Source organism: Muntiacus reevesi, chromosome 7 (genome assembly GCF_963930625.1).
Source record: "Muntiacus reevesi chromosome 7, mMunRee1.1, whole genome shotgun sequence".
Lineage (NCBI taxonomy): Eukaryota > Metazoa > Chordata > Mammalia > Artiodactyla > Cervidae > Muntiacus > Muntiacus reevesi.
Genome location: NC_089255.1, coordinates 53,911,783 through 53,930,042, shown reverse-complemented (window position 1 = coordinate 53,930,042; position 18,260 = coordinate 53,911,783). Strand labels below are relative to the sequence as shown.

Below are 18,260 nucleotides of genomic sequence, written 5' to 3'. Positions count from 1 at the left end.
TTTGTATGAGGTCTGTAACAATACACAGTTATATTTAACTTCAGTGAGAACAGTAATAGTGTGATGACTCATCTAAATCTGGTTACGTATGTTGGGCATCATTAGAAGATACGCGTATAGTCATTCAGCAGAGGGTGACTGATCTTTGGAAATGACATGGTAGTTGAGTAAAACAAATGATTTTTGTTGTTTAGTTGCTAAGACATGTCTGACTCTTTTGTGACCCCAGGGACTGTAGCCTGCCAGGCTGCTCTGTCATGGGATTTTCCAGGCAAGAATCCTGAAATGGGTTGCCATTTCCTTCTCCAGGGGATCTTCCTGACTCAGAGATTAAATCCACATCTCCTGCATTACAAGTGAATACTTTACTCCTGAGCCACCAGGGAAGCTAAATGATTGGACCAAATAAAATCTAATCCACCCTTTGTATGAGAGACCATGAATTTCCTGAGCTACCAATTGGAGTTTTCAAATATCCTGGACCTACAAGCTTATAAATAGTTCAGCAAAAATAGTCAAGGAAGCCATATGCTTCCCACTTATATACTTTGAAAATTGTCTGTCTCCATCTTCATCTTTTTTCCTAATTTTAAAAAGTTAATGTAAAAGAAGTGCTGTAAGAATACCCAATGAAACAAAACAACCAGAATAATTTACCTGTATGTTTGAAAGAATTGCGTGTGTTGAGTATGAAGTTTATATGTAAAACTTTCAAGAGTATTATACTGTTTTGATCTCACTGTAAATGTAGGTCATTCAGACAACACTCCTTCCAAAGGTGACAGTGGAGAATTCATTCAGTATGATAAATTAAGGATTCCAATATGATTTAAATATACTTATATGCACATATAAAAAGACTTACAAAGTTAAAGTTAACTTAAATATATTTGTGAGTGGAATGAGAGAGTTCTGGTCCATTCATGTAACTTTATATCTGTAGAATTTAACAGTACTGAGTTTGTAACCAGACAGCCTTTCTTGAGTTCTGCCCACATAAACCAGTGTGACTTTTGAAAAAAATACTTAGGCAGGATAAATTTTACACACATAGCATCGTACACACAGAATTCAACCTTTTGCCTTGGAAAAAGTCACATTAAAGGGATAAACTCTATAACAATAACTCCTAAGATCATAAACTGCAATAGAGGAAGATAAACCTCCATTCCAGAACCAAAGCATTTAGAAATTCAGGCCTGGCCATTGTGATTTTACCCTGTGGGATGCCATTCAATGAAGAGAGAAAACCTGAATGTACTAACTTTGACTCTCATGATCTGAGAGTTGTTCATAACTCTCTTTGTCTGATCTTCCTGTTTGACAGTGGTTTCTAACTAAAGTCATGCCCTTTAACCTTTTGTTTTGCATGTTGCCTGACTTTCTGAGCAGAGTAAGAAACAGGACGTTCCTCGGGAAGATCAGGGACCAACCACCAAGAATTTGGATTTTTGGCCCCAGCTTATAACACTGATGGTCACCATTATTGATGAGGATAAAACTGCCTACACTCCTGTCCTGAATCAGTAAGTACATTTTTTTGTTAATAAATGGATTTTATGCAGCTAAAGTTAAAAAAACATAAACTATTTGAAGTACAGCTTATACTTTCATGACAATGACAGACTTGTCCAAAATTAAGCTATAGAAAGAAGCATTTTCTACTTTTATCAATAAACATCAATTCAGTGATAGTAGTTTCAGCCCCATAGAGTGTGATTATTTCAATATGGAAACAAATATTTCCCCCAAATTTATTTTCATGTGATATAGAAAAATTTCCTCTTTCTACTGTCTTAGAAAAATGCTATCCCTCCCAAACTTAGAATAATGTTAAAGAGCTCGTATTAAACATATTCCACTGTGACTTTTTAATAATAAGGATTTGACCCCAAATGTATACTTTCAAAATAGTTGTGTATGCTGGATTTTAAAAATTTAATGCAGTATTTAAGAGAACAAGCACATTTTCTCAAATAACCTAAGCCTATGCTGTCATGCATAGAATTTATAAATTCTATGCAGATGAATTAAGGTAGGTAGGGTGATTGCAGCCATGAAATTAAGACGCTTACTCCTTGGAAGGAAAGTTATGACCAATCTAGACAGCATATTAAAAAGCAGAGACATAAATTTGCCAACAAAGGCCCGTCTAGTCAAGACTATGATTTTTCCAGTGGTCATGTATGGATGTGAGAGTTGAACTATAAAGAAAGCTGAGCGCCGAAGAATTGATGCTTTTGAACTGTGGTGTTGGAGAAGACTCTTGAGAGTCCCTTGGACTGCAAGGAGATCCAACCAGTCCATCCTAAAGTAGATCAGTCCTGGGTGTTCATTGGAAGGACTGATGTTGAAGCTGAAACTCCAATCCTTTGGCCACCTGATGCGAAGAGCTAACTCATTGGAAAAGACCCTGATGCTGGGCAAGATTGAGGGTAGGAGGTGAAGGGGACAACAGAGGATGAGATGGTTGGATGGCATCACCAACTCTGGGAGTTGATGATGGACAGGGAGGCCTGGCGTGCTGCAGTTCATGGGGTCGCAAAGAGTTGTGCATAACCGAGTGACTGAACTGGAACTGTAAAGGTAGTAAAGCAGATGAATTAAAATCCATGGCTGTTCTAGAAGAGTCTGGAATGAACAACTTACCAAAATTCCACTAGCTATGAAACCTTGGGCAAATTACCTAATTTCCTTGGGTCTGAGTTTATTCATATATAAAATAAGGGCATGAATTACATAATTTCCAAGACCCAGTCCACCTTTAATGTTGCACCTTTAGGATTTATTCCACACCCACACACTGTGAGCTATACAACCAAAATAACAGCTGACTCTGCCAACCAGGCATTTGCAGTCTGCTTAATGAAGAGAGTAGTTTGACTTATTGGTCACACCTGAAATGCTGTAGGAATAGCAGAAATAGACAAACCATGAAGTACTTTCAGGCTTAATATGGTTTTATTATTTCTCATTTTCTGTGCTGGTCAAGACAGGGTCAAAATGCTTGTGTGTAATCCAATTGAAATTCTAGTTATAGAATAAATACATGTAAATACTCTAATTTTTATCCTTTTATGTTTCTTTACTACCGACATTCACCTGCCCCAAATTTCTCCTAAATGTGGAGAAAGTGGTTCTGTCTGGTGTGCAGTGATAGCATCATCAGTTTTGCTTTTACACTTTTGTTTTCCCTTTTTCCCTTATATCCACCTTTTCTGCCTGATGCCAGAGTGTATCATAATGAGTATCTGTAGAGACTTCGCTCTTTTATTTCTTCTGATAGCTCAGTACTAGGTCTTTTCTTTTAACATATAACACCCTCATTTCATCTTGGGTGGCTTTGAGCTGTTTTCTCATTTATTCTTTGGACTTTTCTTGAAGACAGAGTAGATTTCCTAAAGGTAAGGAGATTAATAACTTCTTTCAAGACTACGCCCTTGGGTTGGGGTAGGCCACTTGATAAATGACCGTGGAATGAAGACAAATATCTGCTGAGAAATGCTAATTAAAAGTTATTTGAAAGAATTTATTTTTAATCAATTTTTTTTACATTTACCAAATATCATAAGTTAGAATATGATATTAAAAGACACATTATAAAATCATGGAATCAAAGTTTCCCAGAGTCATCTTTAATTGTATACCATTAAAAATATACCAAGATTTATAGTTCCTTTTTTGTTACAGTATTGAAGTGGAGGGAATATATTTACTTATGCCAAAAATAACTTTTAAATTATGTGCTAAATTGAGTCTTCTAAGTATAAAAATGAGCCATGACACAAAGAAAGATATGTCTTTGCTTTGCTTTTTATTTATTTATAGTGTCAGAGTTTAGAGTCACTTTTTTCCTTTGAAAACCTAGCTCAAATAAATCTGAATGTCATCCCTCTCTTAGGATATTGTACTTTATGACTATATTTACTCAGATTTTGATAATTTTCTAAAGACTTTTTGCTTACTAAGGATCATTCCTTAAGGAATCAAAGTTTCAAACCATTCCAAAATTCCTTAAGGCATTTGTTTCCCATATCATTAAGGCTATGTTTTAAGTGAACTCACTTGGACAGCAAGGTGTGACCTTAGTGGCCGATGTTTATTGTTGTTGTGCATTCGCTCAGTCATGTCCGACGCTTTGCAGCCCCATGAACTGCAGCACGCCAGCATTCCCTGTCCTTCACTATCTCCTGGAATCTGCTCAGACTCATGTCCATTGAGTCAGCCAATGTTTGCAGTTGTCTAATTTGGTGAGATTTCCACTGATGCATGTTTATTTTTTTGCACGTGTATCTTCACATTTGTTGTTGTTCAGTCTCCCAGGCATGTCTGACTCTTTGCAACCCCATAGACTGCAGCATGCCAGGCCTCTCTGTCCCTTACCATTTCCCGAAGTTTGCCCAAGTTCATTTCCATTGCATCAGTGATGCCATCCAGCTATCTCATTCTCTGATGCCCTCTTCTCCTTCTGCCCTCAATCTTTCTCAGCATCAGGGACTTTTCAGTGAGTCATCTGTTCACATCAGATGACCAAAATACTGGGTTTCAGCTTCAGTATCAGTCCTTCCAGCAAGTGTTCAGGCTTGATTTCCCTTTAGATGGACTGGTTTAATCTCCTTGCTGTCCAAGCGACTTTCAGGAGCCTTCTCCAGCACCATAGTGTGAAGGCATCAATTCCTTGGCATTTCACCTTCTATGAAGTCCTGTTCTCACAACCATACGGACCACTGGGAAGACCACAGCCTTGATTATATGGATCTTTGTCAGCAGAGTAATGTCTCTACTTTTCAGTACACTGTTTGTCATACATAGCTTTCCTGCCAAGAAGCAAGTGTCTTCTGATTTCATGGCTGCAGTCACCATCTGTAGTGACTTTAGAGCCCAAAAGGAAATCTGTCACTGGTTCCACCTTTTACCCCTCTATTTTCCATAAGGTAATGGGGCCAGATGCTATGGTCTTAGTTTTTTGTTTTTTTTTTTTAATTTAGTTTTAAGCTGGCTCTTTCACTCTCCTCCTTCACCCTCATCAAGAAGCTCTTTAGTTTCTCTTCACTTCCTGCCATTAGAGTGGTATCAGCATCATATCTGAGGTTATTGATGTTTCTCCTGCCTATCTGGAGTCCAGCTTGTAACTCATCCAACCCAGCATTTCTCATGATGTGCTCAGCATATAGATTAAACAAACAGGGTGACAACAAACAACCCTGTCTTACTCCTTTCTCAATCTTGAACCAATCAGTTGTTCCATACTGGGTTCTGATTGTTGCTTCTTGGCCAGCATACAGGGTTCTCAGGAGACAGGAAAGATGGTCTGGTATCCCCATCTTTTTAGGAGCTTTCCACAGTTTATTATGATCCATGCAGTCAAAGGCTTTGGTACATAGTCAATGAAACTGAGATAGATGTTTTTCTGGAATTCCCCAGCTTTCTCTGTGAGCCAGCGAATGTTGACAATTTGATCTCTGGTTCCTCTTCCTTTTCTAAATCCAGCTTGGACATCTGGAAGCTCTTGGTTAGCATAATGCTGAAGCTTAGCATGCAGGATTTTAAGCATGACCATACTAACATGGGAGATGAGGTCAATCATTCGATAGTTAGCACATTCTTTAGTACTACCCTTCTTGGGAATTGGGATGAGAATTGACCTTTTCCAGTTCTGTGGCCACTGATAGGTCTTCCAGATTTGCTGAAATATTGAATGTAACACCTTGATGGCATAATCCTTTAAGGTTTTGAATACTTCTACTGGAATTCTGTCATATCCACTAGCTTTATTAACAGCAGTGCTTCCTAAGGCCCACTTGACTTTGTTCTCCAGAATGTCTAGCTCTGGGTGGCTGACCACACCATCATAGCAATCTGGTTCTTTGGATCTTTTTTGCACAGTTTTTCTGTGTATTTCCATCTCTCCTTGACCTCTTCAGCATCTACTAGGTCTCTACCATTTTTGTCCTTTATTGCGCCCATCTTTGGGCAAAATGTTCTCTTGATATCTCCAGTTTTCCTGAAGAGATCTCTAGTCTTTCCCCTTCTGTGGTTTTCTTCTAGATTTATACACGGTTCGTTTAGAAGCCCCTCTTGTCTTTCCATGCTGTTCTTTGGATATCTGCCTCTAGTTAGATATACCTTTCCCTTTCTCCCTTGCTTTTCACTTCTTTCTTTTGCTGTTTGTAAGGCCGCCTCAGATAACCACTTTGCCTTCTTGCTTTTCTTTTTCTTTGGGATGGTTTTGTTCGCTGCCTCCTGTACAACATTACAGACCTCTGTCCGTATTTCTTCAGGCACTTTGTCTACCAGATCTAACCCCTTGAATCTATTCATTACCTCCACTGAATATTCATAGGGAATTTGATTCAAGTTGTACCTGGCTGGCCTCATGGCTTTCCCTGCTTTCTTTAGTTTAAGCTGAATTTTGCTGAGAAGCTGCTGATCTGAGCCACAGTCAGCTCCAGGTATTGTTTTTGCTGACTGTATACAGTCTCTCCATCTTTGGCTACAAAGAATGTTCAATTTGATTTTGGTATTGACTATTTGGTGACGTCCATGTGTAAAGTCATCTCTTGTGTTGTTGAAAAAGGGGATTTGCTATGACCAGTGCATTCTCATGGCAGAATTCAGTTAGCCTTTGCTGTGCTTCATTTTGTTCCCAAAGGCCAAACTTGCCTGTTACTCCAGATATCTCTTGACTTCCTACTTTTGCATTCCAATCCCCAGTGATGAATAGACCATCTTTTGTGTGTGTGTGTGTGTGTGTGTTAGTTCTAGGAGATTTTCTAGGTCTTTATAGAACTGATCAACTTCAGCTTCTTAGGCATCGGTGGTAGGGGCATGGACTTGGATTATTGTGATTTTGAATGGCTTCACATAAATCTTCACATTTAGGCATCACTAGTTATCTTATTGGTTAGAAAAGCACAGTGTTTCACAAAGTAGAAAGTCCAGATGACTGACATTAGGATCAAATAGGCAGCTAGCTGTGTATGCAGATTCTGAGCCCCATCCCAAAGCTATGGAGTTAATTAAAATGTGTATTTGACCCAGAAGTCGGCATTATTAATAAAATATTCCTTGTGTGTTCTATATACATCAAAGTATAAAAGCACAGGCCAATTTATGAAGAAAACATGTCTGGCTTAAACAAGTTTTGTTTTTATTTTGAAGATTATAGCAAGATAATGAATGATTTAAAAATACAGGCCTTATTTTTATATTTTTCAATATAGTTTAGGGTTATGGATATATTTAATTAATGAAGTACTCAGGGTTATTATGAATAAAAACATTGCAGGCTTTTGCGTATTCTAATTTGATACTAGTTTATAATTGTATAATGTAATCATACAGGGAGACATTTGTTTACTTTGTACACTAGTATGTATTCAGGCATATATATTATTTGACTAAGTGAATAAATTAAAGGAAATCTCTATGTATACTTGGCACAGTGTCTGTTCTCATCCTTCCTACTCCACTAATTAATTAAGATACTATTTTTTGAGGAATACTTATTCACCTTTTCAAAATTATTTTTTATGAAGTAGTATTCCAGATGCCTATAGAAATCTCACTATTCCATTGAAACTGAAAACTATTAAGCAGAGTAGTTTTAGAACTTCGGGGGTGGATCTCTCCCTTTTAAACAGATATATTGAGGTATCAATTCTGTCGCTCAGTCATGTCGACTCTTGCAACCCCATGGACTGCAGCACGCCAGGCTTCCCTGTCTGTCACAAACTCCCGAAGCTTACTCAAGTCCATAGAGTCAGTGATGCCATCCAACCATCTCATCCTCTGTTATCCCCTCTCCTCCTACCTTCAACCTTTCTCAGCATCAGGGTCTTTTCAAATGAGTCAGTTCTTTGCATCAGGTAGCCAAAATATTGGAATTTCAACTTCAGCATCAGTCCTTCCAATGAATATTCAGGACTGATTTCCTTTAAGATGGACTGGTTGGATCTCCTTGCAGTCCAAGGGACTCTCAAGAGTCTTTTCCAACATTACAGTTCAAAAGCATCAATTCTTTGGTGCCTAGCTTTCTTTATAGTCCAACTCTCACGTCCATACATGGCTACGGGAAAAACCATATCTTTGACTAGACAGAACTTTGTTGACAAAGTATTGTATCTGCTTTTTAATATGCTGTCTAGGTTGGTCATAACTTTCCTTCCAAACAGCAAGCGTTTTTTAATTTCATGGTTGCAGTCACTATCTGCAATGACTTTGGAGCTCAAAAAAATAAAGTCTGTCACTGTTTCCATTGTTTCCCCATTATTTGCTATGAAGTGATGGGACTGGATGCCATGATCTTAGTTTTCTGAATGTTGAGTTTTAAGCCAACTTTTCACTCTTCTCTTTCACTTTCATCAAGAGGCTCTTTAGTTCTTCTTTGCTTTTTGCCATAAGGGTAGTGTCACCTGCATGTCTGAGGTTATTGATATTTCTCCTGGCAATCTTCATTCCAGCTTATGCTTCATCCAGCCCAGCAATTCTCATGATGTATTCTGCATATAAGTCAAATAAGCAGGGTGACAGTATATAGCCTTGATGTACTCCTTTCCCAATTTGGAACCAGTCTGTTGTTCCATGTCCAGTTCTAACTGTTGTTTCTTGACCTGCATACAGATTTCTCAGGAGGCAGGTCAGGTGGTCTGGTATTCCCATGTCTTTTAGAATTTTCCACAGTTTATTGTGATCCACACAGCCAAAGACTTTGGCATAATCAGTAAGCAGAAATAGATGTTTTTCTGAAACTCTCTTGCTTTTTCGATGATCCAATAAATGTTGGCAATTTGATCTCAGTTTCCTCTGCCTTTTCTAAAACCAGCTTGAACATCTGGAAGTTCATGGTTCACATACTGTTGAAGCCTGGCTTAGAGAATTTTGAGCATTAGTTTGCTAGCGTGAGAGATGAGCGCCATTGTGCTGTAGTTTGATCATTCTTTGGCATTGCCTTTCTTTAGGATTGGTATGAAAAACAGACCTTTTCCAGTCCTGTGACCACTGCTGAGTTTTCCAGATTTGCTGGCATATTGAGTGCAGAACTTTCAAAGCACCATCTTTTAGGATTTGAAATAGCTCAACTGGGATTCCATCACCTCCACTAGCTTTGTTCATAGTTCACTATTCTTACCTTGTGAATCCCATAAACAGTATGAACAGTATTGAGGTATAACTGAATACAATAAAACTTTGCATACAGAATTTGTTTAGTTTTGCAACATGAACCATCACCACAATCAAAACAATAAAGATATTCATAATTTCTGTTTTTTTTTGTAACCTATCCCAGGCAACCAATGGTCTGCATTCTAATACTACAAATTAGTTTGAAAATTGTGTCCTTTTGTGAAAGGAATAATATATTATGTACATCCCTTTGTTTAGTTGTTTTCACTGTTACTATATTGAGATTCATCCAGGTGTTTGTGGGTATTGGTACTTCATCTCTTCCTATTTCTAAGTGATATTCCGCTGTATAGATACACCACAAAATGTTTATCCATTCATCTGTTAGGATTAGGCTTAAAGTCAAGGTGAACATTTGGATTTTTTTTCAAGATTAGGTTTCTGTGAATATTGTTTATAAAATTTTATGTAGAATTTTTTATTTTCCTTGAATCATATAATATGTACATATTTAATATTTTTTAAAATTGCCAAATACTTTCCAAAGTGTTTATACATTGCCAACACTTAGTGCAATTGAACATTTTACTTTTAGCTATTAGGTGTATAGTGATATTTGCTTATGGTTTTATTTACCACTTTCCTAAGAACTGATATTGAACATCTTTCATGTGCTTATATGCAATCCATATACCTTTTCTGGTGAAATGTCTGTTCAAATCCTTTTGCTATTTCCGAATTGGAATGTTTATCTTTTTATTAACGAGTTGTATTGGTAAGGGTCTACTGTCAAATATGAATATTGTGATATTTTCTGCTATTTTGTGACTTTCTTTTCCATTTTTTCCCTTTCTTTAGCAATCTTTTAAAAAAATTGATGGAGTAGTTCAATTTGTTGACTATCATTTTTACAATTTGGGTTTTTGGTATTTAAGAAATCTTTGCATCCACCATATTCAAGTTGCAACACCACAGTTTTCTTCTAGATGTCTTTTTCTGGGTTTTTTTTCATATTTTTATCTGTCTTTCCAACTCTATTTGTTAGAAAAATTATACTATCCCCAGTTGCTTTTGCAGCTTTGTCAAAAATCTGTTAATTAAATGTGTGAATCTAATTCTGGACTCTGTTCTGTTGACCCATGTATCTATTAGTCTATTAATGATGATCTTGCTCACCTTTTGTCTGGAAAACTCTTTGTCTGTCCTTCAGTTGTGAAGGACAGCTTTGCTGAATAGAGTATTATTGGTTGTCAGGTTTTCCCTTTCAGCATTTTGAAAAATCATCACACTCCCTCCTGACTTGCAAAGTTTATGCTGGAAAATTCACTGATAGTCTTAATGGATCCCCTTCTAAGTAACAAATTGATTTTAAGATTCTTTTTTTGTTATATTTTCTTTGCTAAAATTCTTACTTTGTTTATGCCTTGCTCTCTGACCTCAGTGACCATGTTTATGACCATTATTTTGAACTCTCTGTTGGGTAAGTCACTTTTCTCTAACTTGCTAAGATCACCTTCTAATGATTTATCTTCTTCTTCTGTTTGAGACATATTTCCTTGTTGTTGTTACTATTTTTTTTTTCATTTTCCTTCACTCTATGTGTTGGTTTCTGCACATTACATGTTCTGTCTTGGCAAACTGTCTCATCATCAGTCCAGATGAAGCTCCTGGTTGTCTCTCAAACCTTTGTGGTTGTTCCCCATAGTTGAGGGTGTGGCAAAATCAGTCAGTGTTCCAAGGAAGAGAAGATCAGTCAGCACATAGATGCAGGCTAACCAGAAACTGTACCCTCATGGAAGAGCTGAGAAAAGATATAGTTAAGTTCCTTCCAAGGAGAAATTGTAAAATGGGTATTTTTACCTGCTTCCTCTACAGGAAGCCCAGGCAGATAGTCATGAGAGTGGGGGAGAAACAAAAGGGTGCTCCTGCACCTAGGGAAAAGATGCTTCTTTCTTTGCTGTCCTCTTGTGGAACATGTAAATGCAGCCCCATTGGCTTTCAGAGCTAAGTGATTTGGGAATTCAATCCATTGTATGGAAGCCATAAAAACTGAGTCACTGAATACGCGGACAAACTCCTTTCAAGATGGTACTAACAATTTGGTTTTATTGTTGGATCAAGCCAGAGAGGGAGTGCAGGGGAAGTGCCTACCAGCTCCCCTGGACTCTAAGGAAGATCTCAGTCAGCCTCTAGATGCATGTTAAATAAGAAGCCAGACCTTCAGGCATCAGCTTGTAAAGTATACGGTCAAATCCCTCAAGGGAAGACTGGACAATGGACAATTTTGTCTGCTATTTCTGGGCTGAGCCTTGAGGGGTAACCACAGGAAGTGAAGTACACCCATTGGCAAATACTTCTTTTTCATAGTCCTTGAGCCACTGGATATCTCTCAGTGGGATTTTCTGACTATGTAGTTGTACAGTCCGTGTGTCTGTGGGTACAGGGAAGTTCAGGAGTTCCTTTGTTGTCATCCTGGTCCTTCCCAAAACTACTTGTGCTTGACTGTGATTTTGCTATTTGTGTCTTTCAAGGAATTTTTCCATTCAATATAAGTGGTCAAATTTGTTGTTGTAAAATTGCTTATGACATTTCCCTATTATGTTTTTTTCTTTTAAAAAGTCTTAGTTCAGTTCAGTAGCTTAGTTGTGTCCAACTCTTTGTAACCCCATGGACTGCAGCACGCCAGGCCTCCCTGTCCATCACCAACTCCCGGAGTTTGCTCAAACTCATATCCAATGAGTTGGTGATGACATCCAACAATCTCATCCTCTGTCTTCCCCTTCTCCTCCTGCCTCCAATCCTTCCTAGCATCAGGGTCTTTTCCAGTGAGGCAATTCTTTGCATCACGTGGCCAAAGTGTTGGAGCTTCAGCTTCAGCATCAGTCCTTCCATTGAATATTCAGGACTGGTTCGATCTCTTTGCAGTCCAAGGAACTCTCAAGAGACTTCACCAACACTACAGTTCAAAAGCATCAATTCTTCAGCGCTCAACTTTTCTCAGCAAAGATAGGGTTTACACTGGGGAGAATGGACAGCCAGAAAATCCAAAAAGTATTAATCAAAAGTACAAAAAAGAAAGAATATAAGTCATTTTGAAAGTTTTTATGAATGTTAATTGCAGCCTTCTTGAAATTTAAAATAGATGTTTCTCTGCAAATTTCCAAAATAATATGCTATTTGGACAGAATAAGAAGTTTTTTTTTTTCCCCCCCTAGGAGCACAGGAGTACTGTTATAAGATTGCTAACTAAGTCTTATACTAATTCAGTCACTTTTGATGTCAACTTTCTGTCTCCCTGACTGCATATCATATAGAAGGGAAAAGGTTCCGCTTGGATTTTCATTTTATTATGCTTGCCAGATGATTTATGCACAACTAGGTATGTATGTTATGAATATTATCATCAGCATATAGGGAACTATGGGAAATTAATTAGAGCCAGGCATTGTACTAAGCATTTTTACAGTTTAATGTCTAATTGAATCCTAAATGTAATTGCAATAGAATCAGTGCTGTTAAAATCCCCAAATTGCAGATGACAGAAGGGCTAAGTAAATTTCCCAAGGTCACACATTTAGTAAGTGGCAGAATCAGAATCTTAACAACCCTCTACATTAACAAAATGATTAATTGTAGAGAAAAGATCCCATAAGTAAGGGCAGGGCATTAATCCTTCAGCTCGGTGCAAACACTTCTCATGTCTCAAAGATTAATCTGGATCTGGTCATGAGAAACCTGAAACAACAATTACAAATTGTATAAAGTGTAAGATATGCCATGTGATGGCACCACTTGAAGTTGTGTATTAGACAGTAGACAGAATGCATGCAGTTTTAATTTTCTGTAGGAAAAATGTAAATTTGAAGTGTGTACCCACTGGGGCCCTCAGGAAAAACCAATAAAGATTTATTTTTCCCTAAAATTCTCTGCATTAAAAAATTTGGCTTTCCCAACATTTGTGATATACAAAAGTGATCAGTTTTCTCTTGTGGATTAGGTGCAAGAAATGTCAGAACTGAGGCCCACATTTAATAACTCTATAGAATCTAACTTCATACATTTCTACGCCTTTTTATTTTTTTCTTTTTTATTTTTATTTCCTCATTTTCCCTTTTTTTTTTTTTCCCAAAAAACACATGTTCTTTCTCTGGAGGCCCTCTATGTCCTGCTGCTGGATTCTGAACTGGTTGCTCTGTTATTTGGAGATAGTGATTGCTACCATTGGTTTAGAAGGTTTCTTTCATTTAACTTAATATCAGTTACTGGGCAGTATGTTACAAACTGGAAACAGCAATACACAAGACAAAAAAGTTATTTAATATTTTTGCAGGGAGTGGAGAGGAGTTAGATAACAAGGCATATAAACGAACAGATAATACAGTGTTTCAGGTGTTGATAAGAAGGTAAAGCAAGATAAATAGAAAAATAGTGACTTAGCAGAAGTGAGGGTTGTTGCTAATATGTCAATTTCAATGGCTAAGAACATACTCTTGGAGAAAGTGACATTTGAATTGAAGCATGGATGATTAAAGAAAGGCAGACAGAAACAGCTCTGTAACTGTAACCAGGAGAATCAGTAACAAGTACGAAGTTTCAGGGCTGAAGCCTGGCCTGTTGGAGTAGCAGCAAGAAAGGCCATATGACTAGGGGTTAATTAATGGGAGAAGCAATAGGAAAAGTTGATGTTGTAAAAGTGGCACTTTTATTTATTGGATGGTGCTACCGATTCCCATAGTTGACAAGGCAGACAAACTGCAACACTCTGCTTTCATGTTCTTATTTCAGTTGCTGCCACCTGATATGTGGGCTTCCCAGGTGGAGCTACTGGTTAAAAACTTGACTGCCAATGCAAGATACGTAAGACATGGGTTCGGTCCCTAGGTCAGGAGGATCCCCTGAAGGAGGGCACTGTAACCCACTCCAGTTTTCTTGCCTGGAGAATCCCATGGACAGAGTAGCCTGGTGGGCTACAGTCCATAGGGTTACAAAGAGTAGGACACGACTTATGCAACTTAGTAGGCAGGCAGGCAGGCACCTGATATGCAGTCAGTATTTACTCAGGTTAGAGAGAATGAGAAGTAGTAATTTGGTTAATCAAGATTTTTTTTTAAATTATTATCTTTTCTTTATAGCAAACTTAGTTTTATAAAACCTTAATGGACTTCCTACTATCCAGCTCTGAGTTCCTGCCACACTTTCCTTTACCTTTAAAATTTAAAGACTTAGCTGAAGCATTACCTCTTCGGGCAAGTCTTCCCTAATTTTGTCTAGGATGTATAGGTACCACATTATGGTTCTTCCATGAGTTTCCATTCTGTCATTGCATTTATAACTTGGTATTATGAGTATATGTATGTAACTGTTTTCCCCACTATTCTAAAAGGTTTTTGAAGGAAAAGACCTTGTCATCCTTTTATCTTCACAACCTTAGCATAGTGTGAGATGAAGAGATGATGTTCAACTCGTTAACAAATGGAGGTCCCATTGCACCCTGCTTACAAAATCAATTACATGCTCACAAATGTTGGTAGCAAAGGAAAGACACCTTTAATGAGAATGTCATTAGTCTGGGGAGACGATGGACTCAACATTCCCACAAAACCAATTCTGAAGATTCTGCTTGGCCATGACATTTTAAAGAGAAAGAGTAAAGTAATCTTAGTTAATCACTGAGATAGGGATTCAGAGTGGTCACCATGCCCACTGCGCCACTCCACTGGTGTGCAGACTCAGTGACTTCTTATGATCTTCCTCTAGTTGTAATCTTGTTCACACAGTTTGTTTGGAAGATTACAAGCTTCCCAAGTGAAGGGGAAGCTAGGTAAGAGATCTGGTCCTCTGTTATTTATTGATATTTATTCTTCATTTCTTTTTCTTTGATCTACAGAAAGAACTGACAAGTTAGGCAAGGTATTATGTGATTAAAACATTTGAGAGGTGTGCTTGAGCCAGAGATAAGCAGAGCATGGGGGTGCCTGGTTTAAAAGTTAATTCTAATGTACCTTTGTTAAAGTGACAAGAAAAGGGGCTTCCTGCTAAGGGGAGTTTCCTGTAAAGAGCTGCTTACAAATCCCCACTTGTCAGAACATCATTCTATTTCTATGACATTAGGGGCAGTCTATCTTCTCTAATTCCTTCATGGTGATATAGGGCGTTTTATTCTCAGAGTGGAAGGTGTCAATGTGAGTCTGTAGCATTTCTGACAATTTTAGTTGTCTGCTTATATGTATGGGCAGAGAAACCTACAATTATTCTGATGCCTAGAGAGATGTAGATTATCATGAGCAATGAAGTTAATCCCATTCTTGAGACCTGTTCTTGAAATTGTTCTAGCCATAGATTCAGTGGACCTACTGCTCAAGTAGGAGCATCTGACATTATGGCTACAGTCTGGTCATCATGCAGTTAACTTTTTTCTCCTTTGGTGGCAGTTCTAGTATCTGTAGAATGATTCTCTATTGTCTAATCATTAATTGTTTGGTTTGGTGTTGGGGGTTGGTGCCTGAAGGGTTCTACTCAGTTCCAGAGTCATGTTCACTGAGTAAAATTTGCCAATTCCATACTTGTCCTTCTGCTTTGTCTTTAGCCTTATTCAGATTTTTCTCAATGAAAAGTGATACCCCCTTCTCCCATCCTAATATGCAATTGAAACAAAACAATAGATGATTACTTTGGTTTAGTAAAGTAACATCCAAAAGCTCCTTACCATAACAGGCCATCTAAAAGGTTATTGTGAAAAAAAGCAGAAAATTGCCATTGTAACTTTATTGGCATCAGACAGGAATGATCATACACAATAGGTGCTTTTTCACTGAATACGGACAGATAAAATGACTGCTGAATCATAGTGAAAGGATTTAAGGGAACTAATTCTAAGCAGTCTTTGTAGCAATGCCTCATTCTTTGACAATGAGAGATCCATTTATAAATATGCATTATACTTGGGAAACAATTTACAGACAAAGGAGTCTCCCTCCACTGCTGCTTGGGTACTCAAGATGTTTGTTCAGAATCACCCAGTGGGCATTAAGTTCTTTACTTTTACTGCAAATCTCATTTTATTATAGCTATTTTGTAAGCCATCTAGTATTTTTGAATACAATGAATACATCAGTAATAAGTAAAAATAAAGAAAGAGGACTATGTTTCAAGTATGCAAAGATAAATATGACTTGAGTGGCTTAGTGATCTAACATTTTTGAGTGAGAGAGACTGATCTCTGAGACCTTAGAAAAGTTTTGCAACATCGTTCAAACTGTTTTCCACATGTGAAAAATCGGGAGGTAAAAGAGAAGACATGGGACCATTATCAGAATTGGAAGAGATGAAACTTAAGAGCACTCACCCAGTGCTGGTATTGCTAGATACTCAGCAAATGCTAATTCCCACCTCTCCTTCACTGCCTCAAGTTCCCTCACCCTGACATGAATTTCAGAACTTGCTTTCCCCAAGTATGTAATCTGGACATAATGAAGTAGCTTGAGAAACAGTGATCCTAAGGCAGTAAATTCCATTTGCTATTCCCTGCCCCAAAGACATTACCCAATTTTTTTAAAGCTTTATCTGGCCATTTCTACCTGCCTCACTACTACCAGGTAACATCTTCATTGTTTTACAAAATGCTGATTTTACTAGTTAACCTAGATGCAACCCAAATTTTATTTTTCATATTTAAATTAAATATGTATTTAAATATCCAAATTCATTAAAATAATGCCTTAGGTTGTAGATAGAAAACAAAAGTATAAAATGTTAGTTGTGTTTAAATGAAATTAGTGACCCACTTTGTTGTTGTTGTTACAAGAGAACTTAAATACAAAAGGAAAAATGATCACCACAGGAAATGTCCAATAGTAGTTGAGTTCACATTACAAATGCTTAAGCTGACTTTCACCCTTAACTGCAATGGTATGATGTGTTTCAGTTGCTCTTTAATTTGTAAGGCTACTTGGTAATTTACTAGTAGAGTCCTATTTAATAAAGTTCATTCTTCTTGGCTGTTCTCTCTCTTCAAGGTAATGGCAGATAATTGCACTAAGGCATATCAAGTTCTCATATTAACAAAAGCTGAATTTTAAAAAATAATAATGTTAAAAGAGCAGAGCAAACTAAGTATCTCAACTTCTGGCTGTGACAGTGAAGTTTCAGTTGCAGACAGGACAGATATCAGAACCATTGCTTACTCATATGAAACAAAGAACACATTTTTCTTCAAAGGCAAACTTTGCATATCAAAATAATACTTCACATATAATGAATTCTAATTGTTATCTGTTGTGACTAATGAATCAGTATTATCAGATCTAACAGTGGAAGACTGTTTTCCTTATTTCACTAAGAGATTTGCAAGATAATAAACTGAATTATTAAATTGTTGTGTCTCATAGGATTCAAGGTTTAAAACATTTATGCTTGGCATTAATTGCTGCAAATTAAAATGGGAGACATTCAAATAATGTTGAAATGGATCAATTATTTCCTTAAACCTCTTTTTATAAGTGATAGACTAAGTGAAGTCATGATTGCGTGAAAAATGAAGAGGTGGAGCTATACATTCTAAAATTCAATTTGTACCAGTTTTATTTTTAAAATATAAATAATGAAATATGAATATTTAATACACTATACATGTACTTGTTTTAACTTTTAAGTATATGTTATAATTCCTAAGAGGTTAGGAAATGGTCATGGCATGCATGCATGCCAAGTCACTTTAGTTTTGTCCAACTCTTTGTGACCTTATGGACTGGAGACTGTCAGTCTCCTCTGTCTATGGGATTCTCCAGGCAAGAATACTGGAGTCAGTTACCATGCCCTCCTCAAGGGGATCTTCCTGACCCAGGGATTGAACTGTCTCTTGTTTCCTGCATTGGCAGGTGGGTTCCTTACCACTAGCGCCACCTGAGAAGCCCAGGAAATGGTCATGGAAAGTTAAAACTTCTTTCAGTCAAGCTTATATCATAGTTTGGAATTTATTTATCATTAGCATATAAATTGTTAATATATGGCTAGAGATTGCTGAAGTTTGAGAAACCAGTTAACTCCTGTGAGTATATAACAATTTCCCTCTTCAGTCAAGTTTATTGCTATTAATTTTATAAGGAATTTTTTTTTTCTGGAAACTAATAACTAGC

The 18,260-nt window shown here is 37.3% G+C and overlaps 1 protein-coding gene across 2 annotated transcripts in view; it reads left to right on the top strand.

Annotated features, from left to right (window-relative positions):
• Window positions 1-18,260, top strand: part of UNC13C (unc-13 homolog C) — a 621,734-nt gene that overhangs the window by 395,278 nt on the left and 208,196 nt on the right. For both annotated transcript variants that reach the window (XM_065940669.1, XM_065940670.1), the window contains one exon: window positions 1,393-1,526. In XM_065940669.1, coding sequence (XP_065796741.1) covers window positions 1,393-1,526 — 134 coding nt within the window. The remainder of the gene's footprint in view (window positions 1-1,392; window positions 1,527-18,260) is intronic.